This window comes from Acomys minous, assembly GCF_964271855.1.
Source record: "Acomys minous genome assembly, chromosome: 19".
NCBI classification, from domain to species: Eukaryota; Metazoa; Chordata; class Mammalia; order Rodentia; family Muridae; genus Acomys; species Acomys minous.
This window is the reverse complement of record NC_140499.1, coordinates 61,888,660-61,910,353: the sequence shown is the minus strand read 5'-3', so window position 1 is coordinate 61,910,353 and position 21,694 is coordinate 61,888,660. Positions and strand designations below refer to the sequence as shown.

General features: G+C 50.9%; 1 protein-coding gene across 2 annotated transcripts in view; it reads right to left on the bottom strand.

Annotated features, from left to right (window-relative positions):
• KCNN3 (potassium calcium-activated channel subfamily N member 3) overlaps positions 1 to 21,694 on the bottom strand; it is a 161,228-nt gene that overhangs the window by 16,074 nt on the left and 123,460 nt on the right. For both annotated transcript variants that reach the window (XR_014776890.1, XM_084769482.1), the window contains exons 4-7: positions 20,359 to 20,500; positions 13,654 to 13,764; positions 3,564 to 3,691; positions 2,380 to 2,449 (exon numbers count right to left, since the gene is read on the bottom strand). Coding sequence is in view for 1 of the 2 variants with exons in the window: in XM_084769482.1 (XP_084625608.1) it covers positions 2,380 to 2,449; positions 3,564 to 3,691; positions 13,654 to 13,764; positions 20,359 to 20,500 (451 nt within the window). In the remaining variant the exon portion in view is untranslated. The remainder of the gene's footprint in view (positions 1 to 2,379; positions 2,450 to 3,563; positions 3,692 to 13,653; positions 13,765 to 20,358; positions 20,501 to 21,694) is intronic.

Here is a 21,694-nt window from a genome sequence, read left to right as displayed (position 1 = left end):
GCTCTGTACCAGACATGGCGCCTGTTTGATACAGAAAATGCTATGGGGGGTTGCATTCTTAATCTAGGGAGGAGCAAAGCGCAGAGGCAGGGACGTGGGTGGGGAGGAGGATGGGGGCAGGGGAGGTCGGGAGGTGAAGCACAAAGGGAAAAGGAACACGCAACTGGCCATCACGATGCTTTCCTTTCCTCGCCAGTGCTTTGCCGACAGGGCGCTAAAGGGACAGAGACCGGCGTAAAATATACGTGACTGCCGCTAGATTCTGGGCTGGTCCCGTGAGAGGAAAAAGACAAAGACTGGATGGATGGAAATCAGGGTCTGCCCCACCCCCCCCCCGTCCTTGTGCACCCCCCCATCCTCATGCCCCCCCCCCCGTCCTCGTGCACACCCCATGATTGCTCTGCACACTCTTTCTTCCTGCAGACTTCCCAGTGATATATGGCTTTATTTTCCAACCCAATGCCGGAGTGTCTTTCTGACGCACTGTGCGTGCGTGCGTGCGTGCGTGCGTGCGTGTGTGTGTGTGTGTGTGTTTTGCATGCATGGGAGTCTGTGGGTGCCAGTACATGGGTGCAAGCATGTGGAGGCCAGAGGGGAGGATATAGCGTATTTTTCTCTACTGTTCCCAGCCTTAGTCCCTTGAAAACAGGGCCTCTCGATGAATCAGAAACTGCTGTCTCGGCTAAGTCGGCTGGCCATCCAAGTTTACCTTTTCTGCTCATCAATGCTGAAGTAATAGCTCTGCCTGGCTACCAGTGTGGGTGTTGGGCATTCAGACTCAGATCCCGTGCTCACACAGCAAGCGCGCTCATCTGCTAAGCCGTCTCTTTGCCCTCATCTCTGAGAGGCTGTGGAAGACCAGCTCGATACTTGGGTTGACCTGATGATATTCCTGGGGGAGTATCAGCCACAGTGTGTCCTGTTGCTGAGAGGTGTGATGACGGGAAACACGGCTTCAGGCATCTCACTGAGCCGCTCCAAAGGTCACAGAGTCAGAGGACCTATCTGCTTCCTTCTTCCTGCTCACAGCTGATTTGCCCAAAGGCAGACATGTGACTCACACTAGGCCAATCAAATCACCTCTTTGGAGAATTTGGAATTAAAGAACAAAAGAAAGTCAATTAAGCGCAAGGTGACCTGGTTGGTGGGGTGTGTGGAGGGGCTTAGGGGGGCGGCTCTTTGGACAAGCACCTGAGCCGGAGAGAGGAGGTGGTGTGAGAATTGACTCCTGAGACTCCCTTATCGCCTTGGCATAAATGGCTCCAGTGTACTCAGAGTACGGACAGTAGGTTTTGATACTGGATTTGTAGAGTATTAACCAACATGCCCAAGACTCCCGGGGTCCATTCAGCCCCTCCCACACTGGGTTCTGGGAAACCCCACACTATACCTGAATGCCTCTTCCAATGGCACATGGGTCTGTGGGTGACTCCCTGGCTGTGACTGAAGTCCTCAGAGGCACAGGAGGTCCTTTCTTTGACTTGATTCCCTCTATTGAACCAAGAGCCTGCACATGGCCCAGCAACCAGTAATTTCTGCCTGCAGGCTCTTTTCAAAGGGTGCCTAATTGGCCTGAGGGGTTTTCCTTTGCTTTCCCAGAGAACACGGTTCTATTACAATTGACATCTGCTGGAATGTTCTGCCAGCTCGGCCCTGGGCTGTGCACTTGCTATATAATTTCTATCAGAAGGCAGTCGGGGGTTGGGAGCCCTCCTGGTCAGATTGCCCACGCTCAGCTCTGCCCACGGGGCTGATTTTCAAGAAGAGAGTCTGTTTGTGGTGTTTATGACAGGAAATGCAGGAAAACACTGGAGAACAATATCATATTGGGCCTTAGGACCTTAGGTTCTCAGGGTCTCCATGGTCACTGTCAACCTGTTATGAAACACACACACACACACACACACACACACACACACACACACACACACACACAGCACCATCAATTTGAGGTCGGGAAAACCTGGGCTGTAATTAGAAGACAGGAAAATGAATTTCCTAGTATCACAACAAATTGGAAGAACTGTGTCAAGTATAAGCTAGATCATCCACATGGCCCTTGTCCCATTTGTTTCACTAAGGCACTTCCTTGTGTGACATCCGCTCGTCTTTAGAAGCCCCTCAGTGCACAGCTAACAAACAACGCACCAGCAAGAACTGGGTTAGCTAATTACGTGCGAGCAAAGACAAACCTGAGCTACTTAACTTAAGAAACAGATGCCAAGTGTTAAAAGGCAGGGCACACTGGTAGATTACAAATGTAAAAAACTTGAACCTAGACATTCGGCAACCAAAGAGAGGGAGAGAGCCACTTTTGCCTTCCTGGTCCTGCGCTGTGCTCTGTGGATGTGGGCGGGGTCTATCCTGGATGCCACTCACCTTGGAAAGGTCCACCAGGGTGTTGGCTTGGTCACTCAGCTTCCTTTGCTCCATCTTGACACCCCTCAGCCTGTGGGGAAGAGTTGGGACAGTCAGTTCAAGTCCATGCTAAGCGTTAGCCCTTCACTGTCCCCAAGTCTGGAACTTAGCACTGGGATCGTGAACACAGGAAGTAGCTGACACAGTTAGACTTGTCAGGACCCCAAGAAAGCGAACTCTTGTCGTCATGCACGCTTGCCTGGGTCACTTTCACCTCTTTTCCCATCTCCAGTCCCTTCACTGCTCCCTCTGCCTTCGTCTGGGATGTTTTATCACCTCCAATATCTGCTTCCTAGCCTTCCAGGCTCCTCAGAACAAAGTTTTTTCCTTTGCTTCTTTGCACTATTTATTTATTTACTTATGTATTTATTTGGGGGTGGGCAGGGTCTCAATTTGTAGCCCAGACTGGCCTCAAACTGAATTTATAGTCCCAGATGGCTTCCAACTCATGGTGATCCTCCGGCCTCCTGAGTTTGATTACAATCATGAGCCACCATACCCAGCTTTCCTCTACACTTAAAAACAAAACAAAACCAAACTTATTCCTCTATCATGAAAGGAACTAATGAGTTGCAGTATGTATGTGTATACACATACATGTGTGAAGTCATATGGGTCTATATGTATGTGGGTTTTTCTGTGCATATGTGTATGTGTCTATGCATGTGTATATTTGTATATATATGTGTGTGTGTAAATATTTACATCTGTTCAAGTGTCTGTCTGTGTGTGTGCATATGTGTGTCTCTGTGTTTGTTCATGTGTGTCTCTGCCTCTGATGTGTATCAGGTGTGTCTGTATATATGTGTATATGTGTCTGTGTGTGTGCATATGTGTGTCTCTGTGTGTGTGTCCATGTGTGTCTCTGCCTCTGATGTGTATCAGGTACATATGTGTGTATGTGCCTGTGTGTGTCCATGTGTGTCAGTGCACAATCGTGTGTATGTGTGTCTGGGTAGCATGAGTGCCTTTCGGCCTTTGCTCTTATGGTTACCTTCCTCGGCAGTCTGCCCACTGCCTGACAGTGAGGGAGACGGCAGAGCAGCGTGGATTTCTCCCCCATCTCCCTAGTCTGAGAAGCTGCAGCAGGAGCTGCGGTTTCCCGCGTTTGGCCTAGCTGCAGGGCACGCTGCTCTGGTACTCACTGGTGGATAGCTTGGAGGAACTTCCTCTGGTGTTTCCTGACTTTGGCGTGGTCAATCTTCTTTAGCAGCTTTGTATGTTTATAGATTAGCCACGTTTCCCGGAGGACATTGGCGGCAGCATTCTTGATCTACGGAAAAGGAAACGAGGTGCTGTCAGGTAAATTCCTGGGTCCGTGCAACATATTTTATTTGCACGCGTGGCTGCCATCTACCTCCTGAGGAAAGGGTCCTTCGGAGATCTATTTCCTTCTTCAAGATCATAAAACTCCGAGAAAAGATGATTAAACCTATCTTTTATTAATCTTGTGACTGACGCAGTAGACGGTAGCTTGGAGTTGAGGGGCGTTTCTCCTCCTCCTGAGTGGTTTCATGGCCGTCTCTCAGCTGCCGTTGCTGATGCTATATTTAGACAGGCTGCTTAGTGAGCCCTTGAAGTCTGGGGTACAATTTGGATCAATAAATACATTCCGCCGGTGCCCTCACAATCAGGGTGCCACACTTCACTCGAGAGTAACAGGCTCCCTACCAAGTGGCGATTCAAAAAGACGTCTTTGAGGAAACGTCTTTCCTACAAACTGCAGTGCTTTAGGTACCACCAGGGCCACCGTTCCTTTCCCAAGTGGCCAAAGATTATGCGCTGCGATTTCCGAATGTAAATGTAACTGGCACAAAGCTGAAACCATCTCAGTGATATCTGAGCATCAGGGAAGATGCTTTGGTGCCAGAACACAGCTGCCTTCTTCCCAGGGCTGGCTTCCCGGGGCACTGTAGTCACACAGTTCCACATGCAACTCTGTCATCTGTTGACATGGAAACCGTTGATATCATCCAGCTCATGGCTGAACTGAGACGTATCGATGGCATCCAGATGGCAGGGGACAAAGTTTTAATCCAAACACAGACATCTTCAGCACTTAGCAGCAAGAACAAGAGAAAACACTTCTTATTAAGCACATGTATTTTTGGTTAGCCGTCTCCGTTTCTGTCTGCTGTGCACACTGGCAAAGGACCACAGGGTCAGGGCCCGGAAGTGAGGAAGACCATCCTAGAGGAGATCAGGTGACTTGGCAGATAGGATTTTAATAAAATTAGAGGTTACAGACCGGCTTCTTAAGACTGACACCAACAGATGGGGCGTTGCTAACAATGCTGAGACGTGTGGGAAGGCCTAGGAAACATTGCTCCGCAGGCTGATAACTTGTGCATGTTTTAAAAAACCTATTACTAAGACTGGGTTATATTCTCCATTGGCGCTGATGAGATTTTTTTTTTTTTAAAAGAACATCTAAGTCTTCTCAGAAATGCCTAAGTAACATAAAGATTACTTTTGTTGTTGTTGTTCAGTAAAAACTCTACAGTGGAAATGGTTTTAAATGGTTGCGTTGGCCACCTGTGCCACTTTGTTTGACAGTGAGCAGACAGTACTGAGGTAAGGCTAGAGACCGCCAGTGTCTGGCTAGCAAGGAGGAGCAAGCCAAGCAGATGATGGGCTCTGGGCTTGGCTCTGGGAGGGCTGTCTCCCAGCAGAGAAAATGCTGCTGTTGTCCTTTAAAGGGATGGGCAATTTGATGAAGGATCTCTTCAGTTTCCATGGGGACGTGGCCTCTAGGAGGGGAAGAAGCCGGCCCAAGCCTTTACAAAGATGGGCAGGGCACTAGTTACATAGTCCCTTTTAGAAATGCCAATAGAGCCACACAATAGAAAAACTCACAAGCCTTTGACTATGGTCTTTGTGTCCTGCCAACAAACATTTGAAGTGAGAAAGCCTATAGACCCTATGCATCATGAAGCACTTTAGGAACAAATGCTTAATTATCTATAACATGAAGGGATGACATCTTGGCCTAATACACACATACACATGCATATATGCACACACATGGTCAGGCGCACACACATGTACACACACCTCCATCCATGCACACACACATGCATATATGCACACACATGGTCAGGCACACACACATGCACACACATCCATCCATGCATACACACACACACATGCATACATGCACACACATGGTCAGGCACACACACATGTACACACACCTCCATCCATGTACACACACATGCATATATGCACACACATGGTCAGGCACACACACATGCATACACATCCATCCATGCACACACACACATACACACATGCATACATGCACACACATGGTCAGGCACACACACATGTACACACACCTCCATCCATGTACACACACATGCATATATGCACACACATGGTCAGGCACACACACATGCACACACATCCATCCATGCATACACACACACACATGCATACATGCACACACATGGTCAGGCACACACACATGCATACACATCCATCCATGCACACACACACATACACACATGCATACATGCACACACATGGTCAGGCACACACACATGCATACACATCCATCCATGCACACACACACACACATGCATATATGCACACACATGGTCAGGCACACACACATGCACACACATTCATCCATGCACACACACACACACACACACACACACACATTTGTGAGGCACTGCTGAAATGTGGAGGGAACAGCCAACTTTAGCCAGGCTCCCCTGTCCAGGTCTGACTGTTTGCTGTGCATGACTTCATGGCATCCTCACACAGGGCTGACACCACCTTGAGTTTTACATAGCCTCAGCCCATCAGCTTACCAACGGCGAACAGTCAATGTGGATTTGAGCACTGTATAAATTTTAGGGTGTCAGACAGGTATTAGCTATTATTATCCCCACTTAAAATAGAAGGAAATGGCTTCAGAGATGGGATGAAAGGCCTGATTCACACGGAGACCTATTGGCCGAGTCTAAGCAAGAGCCAGGTCCAAGAGGTGCATACGACTCCCATATGGTCTGAGGGAAGGCAGGTCTGGATCGCATCTGAACTCAAACAGAACCATTTCCTCTTTCCCAGAATCAAGGAACTGGGAAGGACATTGGTTTATTTATTTATTTATTTTTTTGTCTTTCTTTTTAAAAACGTTCTGGCTCTCATTCAGCAACTTGACAGAACACAGATTTTAGGTCTTGCCTTTAGCTCCAGCCTAGATGAAAGACCCTGAAGTCACAGTTTGGCCGGGTGGCCGAGAAACATCACATCAACTTTATGGGTTTGAGAGGGAGGCCCCAGAGCATTCCGGAAAGTAATGGTGAACACAAGCCCTTGCGCCACCTAAAATTAATTGCTAGCAAACAGCCCAGCACAAAGCTAAGCAGATCAATATCTGCAAGGGAAAAAGCAATAGACTTTTAGCCACACTTGGATTTCCCGAGTCTCCCTCTGCTTCACGTGGTGCTTGGCTCCATGCACGGTTGAGAAGACAGCACCATTTCAGGCCGTCCTGGGGGCCTGTTAAGCCTCCTCGGGGCAGGAGACCTTTCCCTGATGAGGACTTAGGTGTCCTCTGAACTCTCCTGATGAACAAAGGTGCCACACCTAAAAGAAGTTCCCAGGATGCAGGCTCGGGAGGGGACCAGTGAACTGGCAAGGATTGGCTACTGGTCAAGGTTGGCTCTGTCGGGCTGGCCTGAGATGTCGTTGAAGATGGCTAGGCAAGGATCTCTTGTGTGTGAGCGTCCAGCTCTCTGGCTTCCAGAGCCGTAAGCACACAGGCTGATTGTGTTCACTGAGTCTACAAACTCTCCCCCCCACCCCCTCCCCCAACCCCCCACATTGCCTTTTTCACTCTGACCGTGTACTATATACTATAGGAAGGACTTCTCTCTCTCTCTCTCTCTCTCTCTCTCTCTCTCTCTCTCTCTCTCTCTCTCTCTCTCTCTCTCTCTCTCTTTGCTTTGTTTTGGGACAGTCTCACTACCCAGGCCTGGGAGGCCTAGAACTTGTTCTGTAGGCCAGGCTGGCCTCAAACTCACAAAGCTCCAGCTGCCTCAGTCTCCTGAGTGCTGGGATTAAAGGAGTGTGTCACTAGCTAGGAAGGACTCTTCGCACTAGTGAGCCTGGGGAAGAAATACGTCCAACGAAGGTCTCCCACATAAGTGTGAGGTAAGCCCTCCTGAGCCCTGTGCTGGGCTCTGCAGAGCACTAGCATCTGCATTATCTCTCCTACTAACCTCCACGAGAGTGTGGTAAGTGGGTGGGTTGTTAGCTCCACTGTGGGTCTGAATCCTCCGAGACTTACTTTCTCCATCCGTTTGAAGGACAGCTAGCAAATATTAACAGGTACGTATGATGAAGCACTGACCTAGAATAATGTTCTTTTTTTTTTTTTTTTTTTTTTTTTTTTTGGTTTTCAAGACAGTGTTTCTCTGTGTAGCCTTGGCTGTCCTAGACTCACTCTGCAGACCAGGCTGGCCTCAAACTCAAAGCAATCCTCCTGCCTCTGCTTCCTGAGTGCTGGGATTAAAGGCATGTGCCACCACTCCCGGCCCAATAATGTCTTTTTAAAAAAAAAACAAACTGGGTCTCACTATGTATCCTAGACCAACCTTGAACTTACTATCAGCCCAGATGGACTTCAAACTCAGAATCCTTCTGCCTCAGCCCCTTGGGATTGCAATGTAATGCTCCCACTCCTGGTGGGCTGAGGGCATTCTTGCTGTCATGGGATTTATAATCTTTCGGTGAGGAAATACGCAGTATTGGATACTGAGTGCTTCATGGAGAATTGAAGCATGGCCGAGCGCTGGGGCCTTGCACGTGCTGTTCGCCTTTGAGATGGGCTCCTGTGTTGATTACATGAGAATGCATATGCAACATTCAGCAGGAAGCCTCGTTGTGGCGCATTTCAATTCACAGTTACTTTGTTGTTGTTTTAAAAAATATTTATGTTGTTATATGTGCCTGTTTATTGTGGGGTGGCGTGTGCAGCGCAGTGCATGTGTGGGGGTGGCATGTGCAGCGCAGTGCATGTGTGGGGGTGGCGTGTGCAGCACAGTGCATGTGTGGAGGTGGCGTGTGTAGCGCAGTGCATGTGTGGGGGTTGCGTGTGCAGCGCAATGTATGTGTGTGGGTGGTGTGTGCAGCGCAGTGCATGTGTGGAGGTGGCATGTGCAGCGCAGTGCATGTGTGGAGGTGGCATGTGCAGCGCAGTGCATATGTGGAGGTGGCGTGTGCAGCACAGTGCATGTGTGGAGGTGGCATGTGCAGCGCAGTGCATGTGTGGGGGTCAGAGGACAACTTTCAAGAATCAGTTCTTTCCTTCCATCATGTGCATCCCAGGGTTCAAACTTAGGTCAACAGGCTCGGTGGCAAATGCCTTTTCTGGTTGAGCCATCTATTGTCGTTTATTGATATTACTTTTCCAATTCACGTCAGGTTCTTCTCATGGCCCCAGCTCCCAGGAACATAAAATATGCAAGAGGACACATATCTACCCCTTGCGCTCTTGACCACAGCAACCCATTCGGTAGCCTGTTCTGGCCACCTCTCTGCCAAGGCAACTGCTACAAGATCTCACGGAAGGGCCATGAACTTCAAGAGAGTGGCCAGGGGTGCAAGGAGGGCGAGAAGAGCTCCTCTCTTGGGCACTTGTGTCCCCAGTGGCCACAGGAAGCCAATGGAGTAATTCACCCGCTGGTGGACCCCCAGCTATGCTGCCAGGAGCCCTACGCAGTGAACAGTACCCTTCTTGGTTGCAGAGGGCAAAGGGAGCCTCCAGATAAGCTGGCAGCTGGGAGTTCACTACCTCAACAGTCAATAGGCGGACCCTGACCAACAGATATGAGAGACTGCGAGCCAGACTGTCTCCGGGGTTTGATTGGAGGTGTCCGTTATCACCTGCGTTGGAGGAGGAGGCTGCTTCCTTCCCAGCTGCCAGCCCACTCTGTCCTCATCTTCCTCCACTGACCGCTTCCTGAGACCACCCTCTCTCTCATCTTCCTGCTTGGCCCCCTCATCAGATTCCAGATTCCCTGCCTCATCCCGGAAGGGGATCCACCCTCATTTTTGGCAGGAATTTGGAAAGGAGAGCGAGGCAGAGAGGAGATGTACTCCGTGGTTCGGTGTTGGAGTTTGAGCTCTCCCCGAGCAACTTGGTGATGAGTGGCAAGTCATTCGTTAGCGGCGCTATTAATGTGACCTCTCTGCTGGTGCGGACTCAGACTAGCTCTTCCCCCCACAGGCCTGGGCCCTTAACCACCACACAAAACCCAAGGAACTGACTATATTGGGTAGAGTCTGGAGGGACACCGCTTCCTGTGGACAAACAGGATCCTTGACAGGCGCCAGCTGCACATGCTGGGCATCGCCTCCTTGCCTCTCTCCAGACCCGAGCCTTCACATCCAGTTTGGCCCTGCTCATCCTCGGAACCTTTCCTCTTCTGGAACCCTGCATTTCCACTATTGTTGGGAAAGAAAGGCCATGCCCAGTCTCTCTGGGTCATGCCCTTTGTGGGAATGTCACTTGTGATCCTCTTCTGGGAAAATTAGCATTCCCAGCAATGGCAGGATTGATTGCCTAAGGAACTCTAAGGAGCCTAAGGAGAAAGAGGCTCCTTCTGGGGACCTACTCATGAGCCAGGGAGCCATACGCCATACGCCTAGAGCCTCTTAGCCTTCCATGTCCTCAGAACAGTGACGGCTATTATGTCCCCCTGGAAAACACTGCTGCTAAGAGCAAGCCTTTGAATAAGCCTGCTGGAGACATTTCCACCCGTGCCCCCCCCCCTTCCAGCCTTTGACATTTTCTCAGAGTCCAAGTATTATTTAGGACTGTTCAGTAGGTTCTGGGGCTGCCCCAGGGTTTTGAGTGCAGCAGTGATGTATGTGCAGGGTGAAATCAGGTCTAAGGGGACCCAAGGGGAAGGAAGTAATGTGCAGGGGGACTGGGAGGCCCCCAAGTGGATGCAGGGTAATCAGATTTTCAGGGCAGGGAAGCTAGGAAGAGGGTGTTATATTGATGGGGCAAGATGAGCCTCGGAGGGAGCAGCTAAGTGAGAGGCGGGGCCCTGTGGCCTGCAAGGTATAGGCCAGTCAGGACTGGAGCTGTGTTTGGGCCTAGACACTGGAGGGAACAGTGGTGTTTGTAAGCAGCTCTGGGCGAGTCAGGAGCTGGAAGTAGTTCAGGGCTGCTGGGTTTGGCTTGACTCACTGATTACGTGGGAAATGTAGTTTGATGAGATTGTAGCGGGGGAGCGGGAGAGGAACCCTTCTGCATGGAGAAAGAGGCCACCCCAAGTCAGCAGCACCCACGTATCCATTTGATCAGAGAGCCAACCACAGGTCTGAGTCGGGAGTCGCTGAGGTGCATGGGCCGTCTCTCCCGTGCGTGCTATGTGCCACTTCCGTAGACATTTTCAAGTAGCCCAGGGACCGGCAAGAAGTTACAATTATAGATCAGCAGCAGCAGCTACTGCAAAGTCAGTGTGCGAAGATGTGATCCCACTAAATACAGAAGTGACATTGGCACCGAGGCTGACAAGTTATTCAGGTGAAAGGAGCCACTGGCACTGGGTTTGGGAAAAATCAGAAGCCAGTCGATCCTCCACGCTCCCGGGCTGCCTCTGTTCTCCGTGAGTAACCAGATGCCAAGAGCCTGGTGCTACCTGCAAACGCTGACGGGCTTAAGCTAGACCAGACGAGTTAACATCGGGATGACCCGCATTTATGATTTGCAGACTACAGCTCATGTTTCCATTCTGCTTAGGGGTTTGAGGGGTTAATACGGCATGTACTTGCAAGGAGGTATGTTTATCGGGGATGCCCATTAAGCAACCACTACTGAGTGGCTACAGGCCGCGGCAGCTCTGCCACACTGGACCTTTCTCTGAGAATTCCCTGGAGTCACGGGAACAGACCTGAGCTTCACATCTCTTTGCCCACTGCGCCGTTCTGGCTGGACGCACAAGCTGTTTGGAAAGGGTCAAGGACAAATCAGGACCCCCTGGGCTTGCCAAGCGGCCAGGGGTCAGGGCCAGCTACAGGTTGGTCAAGGTTGCACAAGAGGACCTTTGTAAAGTCTCCGTGTGTGCCAGCTTTCAATGGCCCTCTGCGGGAACCATGCCTTTTGTGTTTATTTCTCTGGGAAAAGATATAAGATATTAAAGGGGCGTTTCAGCAGATTTAAATGTTCTGAGAAAAGTGAGATGTTATTGAATTAAGAAGGCACCTTGTGCTCATGCGTGAGCAATAAATACCCATGGATTTGATTTTCAGCCCGTTCCTCCAAAAGTAAGTGGACTTGAAGAGGGTTTTAGTGAATTATTTTTGAAAGATTGAAATTAGCAACCACTACCTCATCTCTTTCTCCAATTATAGAGCAGAAAGAAAAATGTGCTTATTTTCCTGGCCCATGAGAGAGCCGGCTTTCCTTGGCTTTATTTTCCTCCAGTGTCTGATTTACTGGGCAAAGAATGGAAAGGACAAAAGGAAAAGCATGAAAAAAACAAAGTATACTCTTGGCTTTAAAAAGCCACCAGAGTAAACAGAGAATGTTAATGTTTCTGTTCTCAGCAAACAGCCTCTGAGAAGAGCTGGGAGACAAAAACCTCTCTCCCCTCCCTTGCAGGGCATGCGGGTGGGGGTGCAGGGGATTGGGGGGCTTCAAAGCAGCGAGCTGAGTTGACTCAGGGTGACACTTGCACGGAGACAGTTCACGCCCCCTAGCCTTCCCCTCGGTGTGGTGGAGTCTGGCTGTGGCTTGGAGAGGCAGCTGAGGACGAGGGGTCTGCACAGCATTTGGTGTGAGTGCTGGAGGGTGACAGTGTCATGTGCTGTCATGTTGGAGCTCCCTGTTTTCTTTTGTCTGGCTGGTGGCCCGGGGCCATGATGCTCTTGGGGTCTGTGTGCCAATGATGTGGCAAGATTTGCTTGTACAGGTTCCTATCCGTGGCAAGCTCTTTAAAGAACTGCCCCCCCCACCCCCAATCAAAGACCCAACAATCAAACGCCATAAATAATTCTGCTGAGAAGCTGAGAGGCCTTGGCAACCGCACACTCCGCGCCAGCATCCCCGAGGGCCCGCCTGCTCCTTCTCAGGTCTCTCTCTCTTTGTTCTGTCTTCCTTGCCTGTCTCGATTTCTAACACATTTTTATAGCTTTGAAACATTAATCACAGAAGTGTTTCTCTGGCATTCAAATCCCCAACTGAGCCTTTGGGCTTGCTGGTGGATTCCTGTCCCCTTGAAGTGGTTTCCCTGGGGCCCGAGCCTGCAGAAGGCACAAGGTCCCTGTGTTTCCCTTGAGAAAGGCCAGCCTCTCAGGAGGTCGCACACCTGACCTTCCTTGGGCTGTGATTTGTTTCAAGAATCTTGCTTGAAAGCTGTCGTTAAAGAAACAGCTCCTACCTAGTTAGTGGGGCCTCTTGTTGTCCAGGAAGCATTTTTTTAAAAAAAATTCCTGTTCTAAAGGGGCCTTATTAAGTTTTGCTTGTTTTTTATTTTCTTTTAAGGCAGCGTTTGCTAGGTGGCCCAGGCTGGCTTCAAATCTGTGGGGGTCCTCCTGCTTCAGCCTTTTGCGTCCTGGGATCTCTGTGCCAGCTTTCAAATGGGCCTCCTTTTCTCTGACAATTCAGTGGGAGTATCTGGGCAGCAGCTGATCACCCCATTCCTGCGTTTTCAGTTTCTCTTCTTCCCTAGGCTGCCTTCATAAGGGTACAAGTGAGAGCCGTTATCCAGACAGCCCAAAAGGAGAAAACCGGATGGTGACATTTTGATGAGCAACAATGTTTGGGGGGTGTGGACTTTACTGGAATAATGTCTGTAAATGACTTTTAAAAGGGATTGGATTTAGATATATCTCCAGTATAATTTTAAGATCCTCTACTCCCCTCAGTGAGAATCATGAAACTATTTGAGCATAGACAGAAACATAGCACCGCGCTGGGTGATTGCTTTGACCCAGTCAGGCAGGGAGGCAGCTTCTTTCACCGTGTGCTATTGATCTAATTACCAGGAAAATTATTTGGTTGCTTGAAACATGCAGTGACATAAAGGTGGGCTCGCCTGGTTTGCTGGGATTCAGGCATCGAGTAGGGGCTGAGAGCCTGGGCTGAGGCTCTCCTAACTCTGCACTCAGAGGAGGATTGCTAAGCCGCGCCTGCTGTCCGATCTCTTTCCAACCAGCTCTCATGTCAGCTGTGAACCTACACGCTGGCACGGGCATGCGGCGTCTTACCCGTTTGGTGAGCTGAGTGTCCATCATGAAGTTATGAACGTGCTTCTCTGCTTTGGTGAGTTCGAGCTTTCGGGCAACCACAGCCACCACAAGGGCAGTGCAGCCTGCACCCTGCCGGAGGACATCGGAGGGCCCCGGGAAAGAGAGAGAGAGAGAGAGAGAGAGAGAGAACACACAGTTAGGAGGCAAAGCAAGAGACTCGGTGTGCCCCACCCAGGCTCACTGTGGGCATTTCAAGGGACTGGTATAAACCCCGAGTCTCTGACTGGGCAAGACATGGCATAAAGCTTGCCGAAACCTTGCTTGCACCCTGGAATCCCCACCAGAGAAGGAGTCTGCAGTGCTTTTTGCCCTGTGACCCCGGATAACCTGCAGGGGATGATTCTTCATAGAACTGGCCAGTTCTATGGTCAGTCGTATGGTTAGAAAGAGTCTTTGTGTGAGTTAAACCCTTGGTTAGTCAGGCTCCTGTGCAGTGTAGCAGGTGACAGACAGGAGGCCCTCCCTGTCTGTCTGTCTGTCTTATGTGTCCCAAACTCACACCAGCAGGCCTAGGGGAAAGAACCCCTTGTGTGGATTGCTGTGTGCAAGCCACACCTGGAGACTGAGAGTCCTGAAAAATAGCCAGATAAAGAGGCCAAAGACGAATATGGCTTCCCACAGGGAACACTTTGATGGGCACTGACTACAGCACCTGACCCATGTATGGATCTTTCTCCTAGAGGCTTTAGGCTATGTATGACTCAGCACAAGGGACCAGCTTTCAGAAGGAGCCTCATGCATTCAGAAACACAGGGGATTTTAAAGGTGACAATGCTTCTGCCTGTGGCCAGGATTTAAGTGACCCGGAAGAATACCCTCAGCCTTTCCAGAATAATGTTCCTAGTCTGCTCAGGCAGCCCAACCATGACAGGAGAGCACAGCAGCGAGGAGCCAAGCAGCAGGCCTCAGCTGAGCCACAGAATGGCAGGGCTGCCTTTCCTGCATGTAACTGCCTGAGCAGAGAGCGGGGACAGGAAAGTGGTGTGTCTCTGTTTTACAAAACTCTCCTCCGTGCTGCTTGGTGGCCTGTGAGTCCTGAGGGAGGAAGACAGGATCCCTGTGCTTGGTTCTCTAGTGGCCCATGGAAGCCATCCCTGGACTCTGCTCACAGACCACTGCCCTCTCTCTAAACAGGGGCACCACTCTGTCCAGCACCTATGGAGAGAGGTGGAGGACTCAGGTCCCCCCTGTGCCACAAAGTAAAGCACAGAGCCCAGCTTAGCAGTTTGAGATGCTGGGATGAACGGATCCACCTACTGGGATGTAAGCTTTGGGCTTTATACTATGTGTGACAAATGAGGAGAATATTTCTCAGAAATGCCACAGTCGATAGCTGACTTGGGACAAATGTGTTTCGCAACCCCTCCGAAGGCCATCTTCCTGCCGATGAAGGCCATCCTGTGTGGGACGTGGGTGTGGAAAGTGACAGTGCTTTCTCCTAGCTCTCTGCAAGGGTTCCATTAACACAGCCATGTGATGCTCTGTCCATTCGACCAGCCGCCCAATCCAAGCACGGCGCCCAATCTGTGAACTTTTCTTTTCTGGCCCCATTTTCCTAGTCCATTTGGGGATAGCTGCGTTTTCTTGGCATCTGTGACTTGCTGGAGACTTTGTGCCCAATTTTCAGAGGATGTGGGCAATTGGACAGCTCAGTCTGTAGCTGTAATCAATTTAGCCAGGCTGTCAAGAAGCAAAAATAACTTAAAAGAAACTGTCCTGGACAGGGTGGGGGGGGATACATGCCCCCACCCCTAAGCAAAGCCAGCGTCATCTGTCTCCTTTATGCGGAACATTCAAAAAGAAGGATGTGTCCCAGCATTAAAAATGGAACATCAGAGGGAGAGGGTTCTCCCCAGGTTCCCCTAGGTCCAGAAATAACCCCACTTAAATCACCCTGGAATGCTGGGGTGTGACATCGGAAGAGCGAGTCTCCCTTTCGCTACACAGATCTTGGGGAAAATCATCAAAACAATTGGTCATGGCCCAGTTGCTGGGGGTCTATTCAGGAGGCCTGCAGCTCCAGCCCCTGCCCACAACCAGGCTGGCTGACTACCGAGACACTAACAGAAAGTGCAGTGCGTTAACTGAGGAGCTACACCCATCTTACAGGAGAAATCCTTTTTTTTTTTTTTTTTTTGAGGCAGCAAAGAGCAAAGTAGCCTAAATCCCAGGGCCCAATTTCATTCAACCTAAAAATGTAAACAACTCCCTCATAGATTTGTCTCTGGAGGATGCCATCATCTTAGCATCATTCCAACTTCAGTGGCTATGCATGATTTATAATGAAAATGTATTACATTTAATCATGTGTGTGTGCGTGCGTGCGAGTGTGTGTATGTGTGAGTGTGTGTGTGCGCGCGCGCGCATGTGTGTATGGGCACACACACCAAGGTGCACATGTGGAAGTCAGAAAACAACAGGGAACAAGTCAGTTCTCTCCTTCTACCTGCGGGTCCTGGGGAGTGAACTCAGGTCATCAGACTTGTCATTCCGTCTTTAGCCAATGTGCCGTCTTCCCAGCACCCTTTGCTCTCCTTTAGATAGTTTGTTGCCCGGATGTAACTATGGAGATCATAAATGATGGTGCCAGAGCGAGTCATGCCTATCAAGAGGCAGCTTTGTGAATGAATGAATGGGGGACCAAACATCAACAACCCTCAGCGAACGGCGTGAGGAGCGCAAACCCCAGGCTGCTGGCCCTTTCCAGGATGAGTGAAGAAGAAAGGAGAGCAAGGAGATGGAGGACAAGATGGAAAAGAACAATTGATGAGCGTGAGAAAAAAGAAGAGCAAGGTCAGAGGTGAACGCTCAGCCTTTAGGGGACACCCAGGAAGTGCCGTGGGCATGCCCGTTCCTACGGGTTTGTGTTCCCTTGGAAATATGTCTTGCTTTAGAAGAGTGACCTCAGGGTGGTATTAACCACCTGGGCGTGTTTGCGAGATTTGGCCGTTATGCGGCTTGGTGTGGCAGGTGGACTGCCAGCAACCTGCTTAACCCCAGTGTGGGAGTTCATGGTGTGCTGGTGCGCTTTCAGTATTGGCCAGTGGACAGAGGGGACAGAGGGGACAGAGGGGCGTGTAGGGAGAGCGGTGGGATGGGCTGGCAAAGGTGGCGGCTGCTGTAGTGACCTCTGTGGGACTGGAGTGAGGAGCAAATCTGCGTGGGACTCAGCCTCTGCCTTCAGACCAGAATCTACTGTCATCAGCAGGAATCTTCAGGTCAACTCTACCCAAGTCCTGTTCCCACAGAGGTTGACAGGACCCACCTCCAACAAGGTACAAGGTAAGTGGGGGACACAGACTGACCAGAGAAGGCGTGGCTGCTGGAGGGTGGGTGGGTGAACAGATCTAAGGCATCAACAGATTTGGACCCAAATCTGGCCCCCAACTGCTCCACACTGGGCCCTCCCACTTCTGGTTTCCAAGAAAGATGTCCAGCTGGAAAATCTTAGATGTTGGAAAAACAAGTATCCCAAAGGGCTTGGCGGGTGGGGGCGGGCGGGGGGGTGGAGGGGGGAGTATGAGGTGTTCTTAACTAAAGAGGCATAAAAGGAAATAAAACATAAATGAAAATGACAAACAGAAGAAGGCAGCCTGGAGCATTTACGGCCGACCTGGTGCCGTAGCGGATCCCGTGAAACAGCCAAACTACCATCAACAGCTTTGAAAGCAAGGTGTTTGCGGAGAGCTGCACTGGACAGGGCTCTAAGCAGATGTCTGGCCGAGCCCTCCCTGCACTGCTCCCAATGCCACTTTGGTTTGTGTCACCTCTTCTCCATCAGCTCCAGAGGCACATCACAGGACACTGCTGGGGAAAGCTCACCGTCCCACAGGGCAGGTGCAAGGCCTGTTTGTCCACAGCCTACATCAGGGTGAGAGGGTGAACCTAGACCTGGGAAGTGAAATCACTGACGTGAAGTCACCACCACAAAGTTTCTGGGGGGACACTGAGGCTCCCTCACAGAAGCAGAGCCAAAAAAACAAAAAACAAACAAAAACCCAAAAAACCATGTTTCCATTCTGGGTACTGGATATTAACTATGTTGGAAAGTGCCCTGAAAAATTCCTCCTGGGGAGATGCTGGAACTCAAGGTAGATTTGTGTTAATGAGTGAACTCTCAAGTGCTCCAGGCCTGTGCCAACAGTGTCAAGTTGTCCAGACAGCTATATGCCCTGCCTAATGGTGGATAATTATGCAGTTGCTGGATTGCCAAAGGAAAACAATGATTAAGGCCATTTGCAGCAGGCACACTAAATCCTTCCCTTTCCCTTCCTGTGCAGCCCTTGCCTTGGCCTTGATGGTGTCCATGGTAACCAAACAGGAAGCCTTACCTTTAGTCAAGGCCTTTGGAATAATAATCAGGAGATATACATCATGTTGGGGAGGGGTGCGCCTTAGTAACGTGAGCCCCTAGAAAGGGGTGACTCAGCTGGAGAGTCACGTTGAGTGGGGGTGGGGGTGCGGGAGCCACCAGGCTTCCAGAGTGAGTGGCATTTAATATGGGTGAAGACACTGACAGTGAACAAAGGGAACGCCCCATGCTAAAGCCTTTGTGGGCAAAGGCTTATACTCCCCCAGAGCTGGGCTTTATGCAAAGCACTCCCAGGAAAAGCCTGTGCTAGAATTTTAATACAGAAGGGCAGTGTGGGGTCCCTTGCCTGCTGGCTCTTCCTGCTTGGATCCCACTGCAAACCACAAGGAACACTGTGGGCCCAGGCAGTCACAAAAGCTGCTGGAAGCACGGTGGGGAAGGAATGGGGGGGCGTTGAGGGGGACCACCGCCCACAGAGAACCAGGGTCTTGGGTCTTTAGTCAAGGCTTCGTGCTTTAGAGCAAAAGCCAGGCGACATGACGCCAGGGAGCCTGGGAAACAGTGGGCAAGCGCGCGGGCAGCTTCTTGGATGGGGCACGGCAGGGCTTCATGCTGAGAGGGAGAATGGCTGGCATTTAAAAATAACCAAGGCTCTTGTCCACCTCTTGGCAGCGCAGCTCTGAGCACCCTGCCTGAGAGCTGGGGTGGGGCCCGAAGCCCCCTCCAGGAGTCTTAGAGGAAAGCTGCAGCAGGTGCCATTTCGCCCTTTTGTGGTAGGAAGGTTCTTTGCCTGGTTTCCTGGTGACAGTTGGAGTCGCGCCAGACAGACCTCCTACCAAACGATGGGAGGTGTTTGTTCTAAGGCCTTACACTTACCATGCTTTATCCCAGCCTGGCATTATGCCTCTGTCAGTACCGGCTGCTTCAAGGCTGCCTGCTCACATGGGCCTGCCCTGCTTACCCGTTGGGAAGAAGAGGAGGCTGTGGCTAGCCATCCACAGCCCCGGGGTCTCCTCTGCTCCTAGTGGCCTCCTGGCTCCTTATGACCCACATCAGCCACTAGACCGAGGAGAGAGGGACAGTGTGCCCTCCCTCGACAGAGGTTAGCTGGGCCCATTCCCTCTGCGGACCCAGGTCACTGCCTCAGCTGAGGAGCTGCCCAGCTTTCTCGGAGCGGTGACAAAGGGGCTGAGACCAAAGGAGCCCTGAAAGGAAGGTGTCCATACAACACAACAGGGTGGGCTGCAGAGCAAGACAGTGCCCAGAGAGATCTGGGGGGTCAGCCATGGAGACTGGAACCCAGGTCTCAAGCATCCTATCTGCACTGTCTCCCCTGCAGTGTCCTCAATGCCCCCCAGACAGAGCCGCGCACCCTCTCTGAAGGTACTTTCCTCTTCCAAGAAGGTCTCACGTGGGCCGAATGACGGAAATCTGGCATTGATGCTAAGACTCCACATAGGACACCAAAGGGGGACACTGCCTGTCCCACCCCTAAAGTACTCCCCAGCTCCAGTTGCTTCCAAAGTGGGGACAGATACAACTCTCACTGCTTACCCGGAACTGTCACATCGCTTATTTCTTGGGGCTCACAAGCCAGTAAGGAGGGCAGTCATGTACCCAGTTTTATTTTACCCAGAGGAGTGCAGGCTCCATAGGGGACAGCTGAGTGACTGGCCCAAAGGCCACAGTGAGGCGATAGTGAAAATATATATCCTCTGTCTAACTCGCACACCGCATTCCTTCCACGCACCACACACATGCCCAGCAAAAGGCAGGAACACATGTGTCCCAGAGCCCCCTAGATCCTGAGGCGTTTGGCTGAGGGTGGGAAAAAGTGGACCTTGGTGCTGGGTGCCTAGAGACCTGTTGGCTTTGTCAGATAGCCAGTGTGGAAGACAAAGCCTGAGAAAATTAAGAGTTGGCCCAGAGCCATGTGGGCAAACCAGGAGTCAAGCCAGCGGCCAACCCCATCCAGGACACAAGTCTGTCCAGGCTGGCTCAGGGTTCTATTTCTGAGCCCCAGCTAAACTTGATCAGAACTGGTCTGTGGAACCTGTGCTGCAGGAAGGAGTGTGGTAAATCGCAAGCCTGATGCTCGCTGGCAGTTAGTGGAGGCGGGGGCTGGGGGGTGGGGGGGGGGTGGGGAGTGGTCGGAGCAGCACTCAACTCCAGCTCACTTGGGGGGGCGGGCTTTTAAAAACTTGGATGGTGCAGTTCACGCTTGCCTTTTGACATGCAGGGGGTCGGTATGGCTGCCTGGTGACTAGCACCCGCCTTCCCCTCCCCAAGAAGACCCTTCTGCGCTCTCGCAACAGCTCGAGGGCAGGGTCTTGGGCGGAGGTGGTACTCACCATGATGCCAGTGAGAAGACAGACACCTTTCCCACAGTATGTGTGGGGCACCATGTCCCCATAACCAATGGAAAGGAACGTGATGGAGATGAGCCACATAGCACCCAGGAAGTTACTAGTGACGTCCTGCTGGTCGTGGTACCTGCCGGGGGAAGACAGGAGTTAGTCTGTGGAACCACTACGTGTGGAAGCAGAGGTGGTGGAAGACCATCTAGAGGGGGAGGAATGGGATATTTGTTGAGGAAGACACAATGGCGACAGCGCGACTTCTCTCTTTGGGCTCCTGAAGGCACTATGTCCGAGCCCACCCAGGTCCTGTCTGCAGCAGCAGCTTCATCCCCAAAGCAAAATGTGTTGTCACCATCTACAATGAAGGCGTTGTTAGACTTCCTTTTTACTGTTGGTAGGATAGCTTCGGATGAAATCATGCAGGAATAAAATTTAAAATTTCCTTCTAAATTGACCTTCTAAATGTACGTGGATATGGTTAATCTGAAATCACGGGCTCCTGGACTGAAGATATCTCTCTCTCTCTCTCCCTCTCTCTCTCTCTCTCCTCTCTCTCTCCCCCCACCTCTCTCTCTCTCTCTCTGTCTCTCTCTCTCCCTCTCTCTCTCTCTCTCTCACACACACACACACACACAAATACACACACACACCAACAACAGTGATAGGTCTCAAGACAGGCATCTCCTGTGTGTGTAGAGGGAGCCCATTATGGCTTGCGCCTGTCTTGAAGCCGACTCCACAGTCAGGGGTCTCCGACATGTGCACAGGCGCTCAATCCCCTTCTGACCTGGACAAACACAAGGCTTGGAGGCAATTCTGAATTCGCTGGTGGAGTCTGGGAATACAGACTCTCTGGGCGAGACTCTCTGGGAAGGTCTGTGGTGAGCAGGAAGTTTGAAAAGATGGAACACAGCAGCAAGGAAGCCAGGGAGCAAGATGGCGGCAGCTGCCCGCCGCCTACTGCCCTCAAACCCAGTCCCAAACCATCAGTGGTGGCGACGTCCTTCCACTGTTGCCTGTAACAAGGCCCTGGGCACCTGGAACTTCTGGGGACAGTTGAAGATGGCTTTAATTGCCCTGTCAGTCCTGCTTTTTTTGTTGCTGTTTTGTTTCTTTTAATAATTCATTTTTTAAAAAATTTTATATGCATTGGTGTTTTGCCTAAATGTGTGTCTGTGTGAGTGTGTCAGATCCTCTGGAACTGGGGCTCAGTGTCCCTATCTGCCCATGGGCGGCAGCAGCGCAGCGCAGTGCAGAGCCCAGAGTAAGTGCTCAGCATATACGAGCAGAAACTGCATCTATTGGGAAGGACAGACAGAAAAGGTAG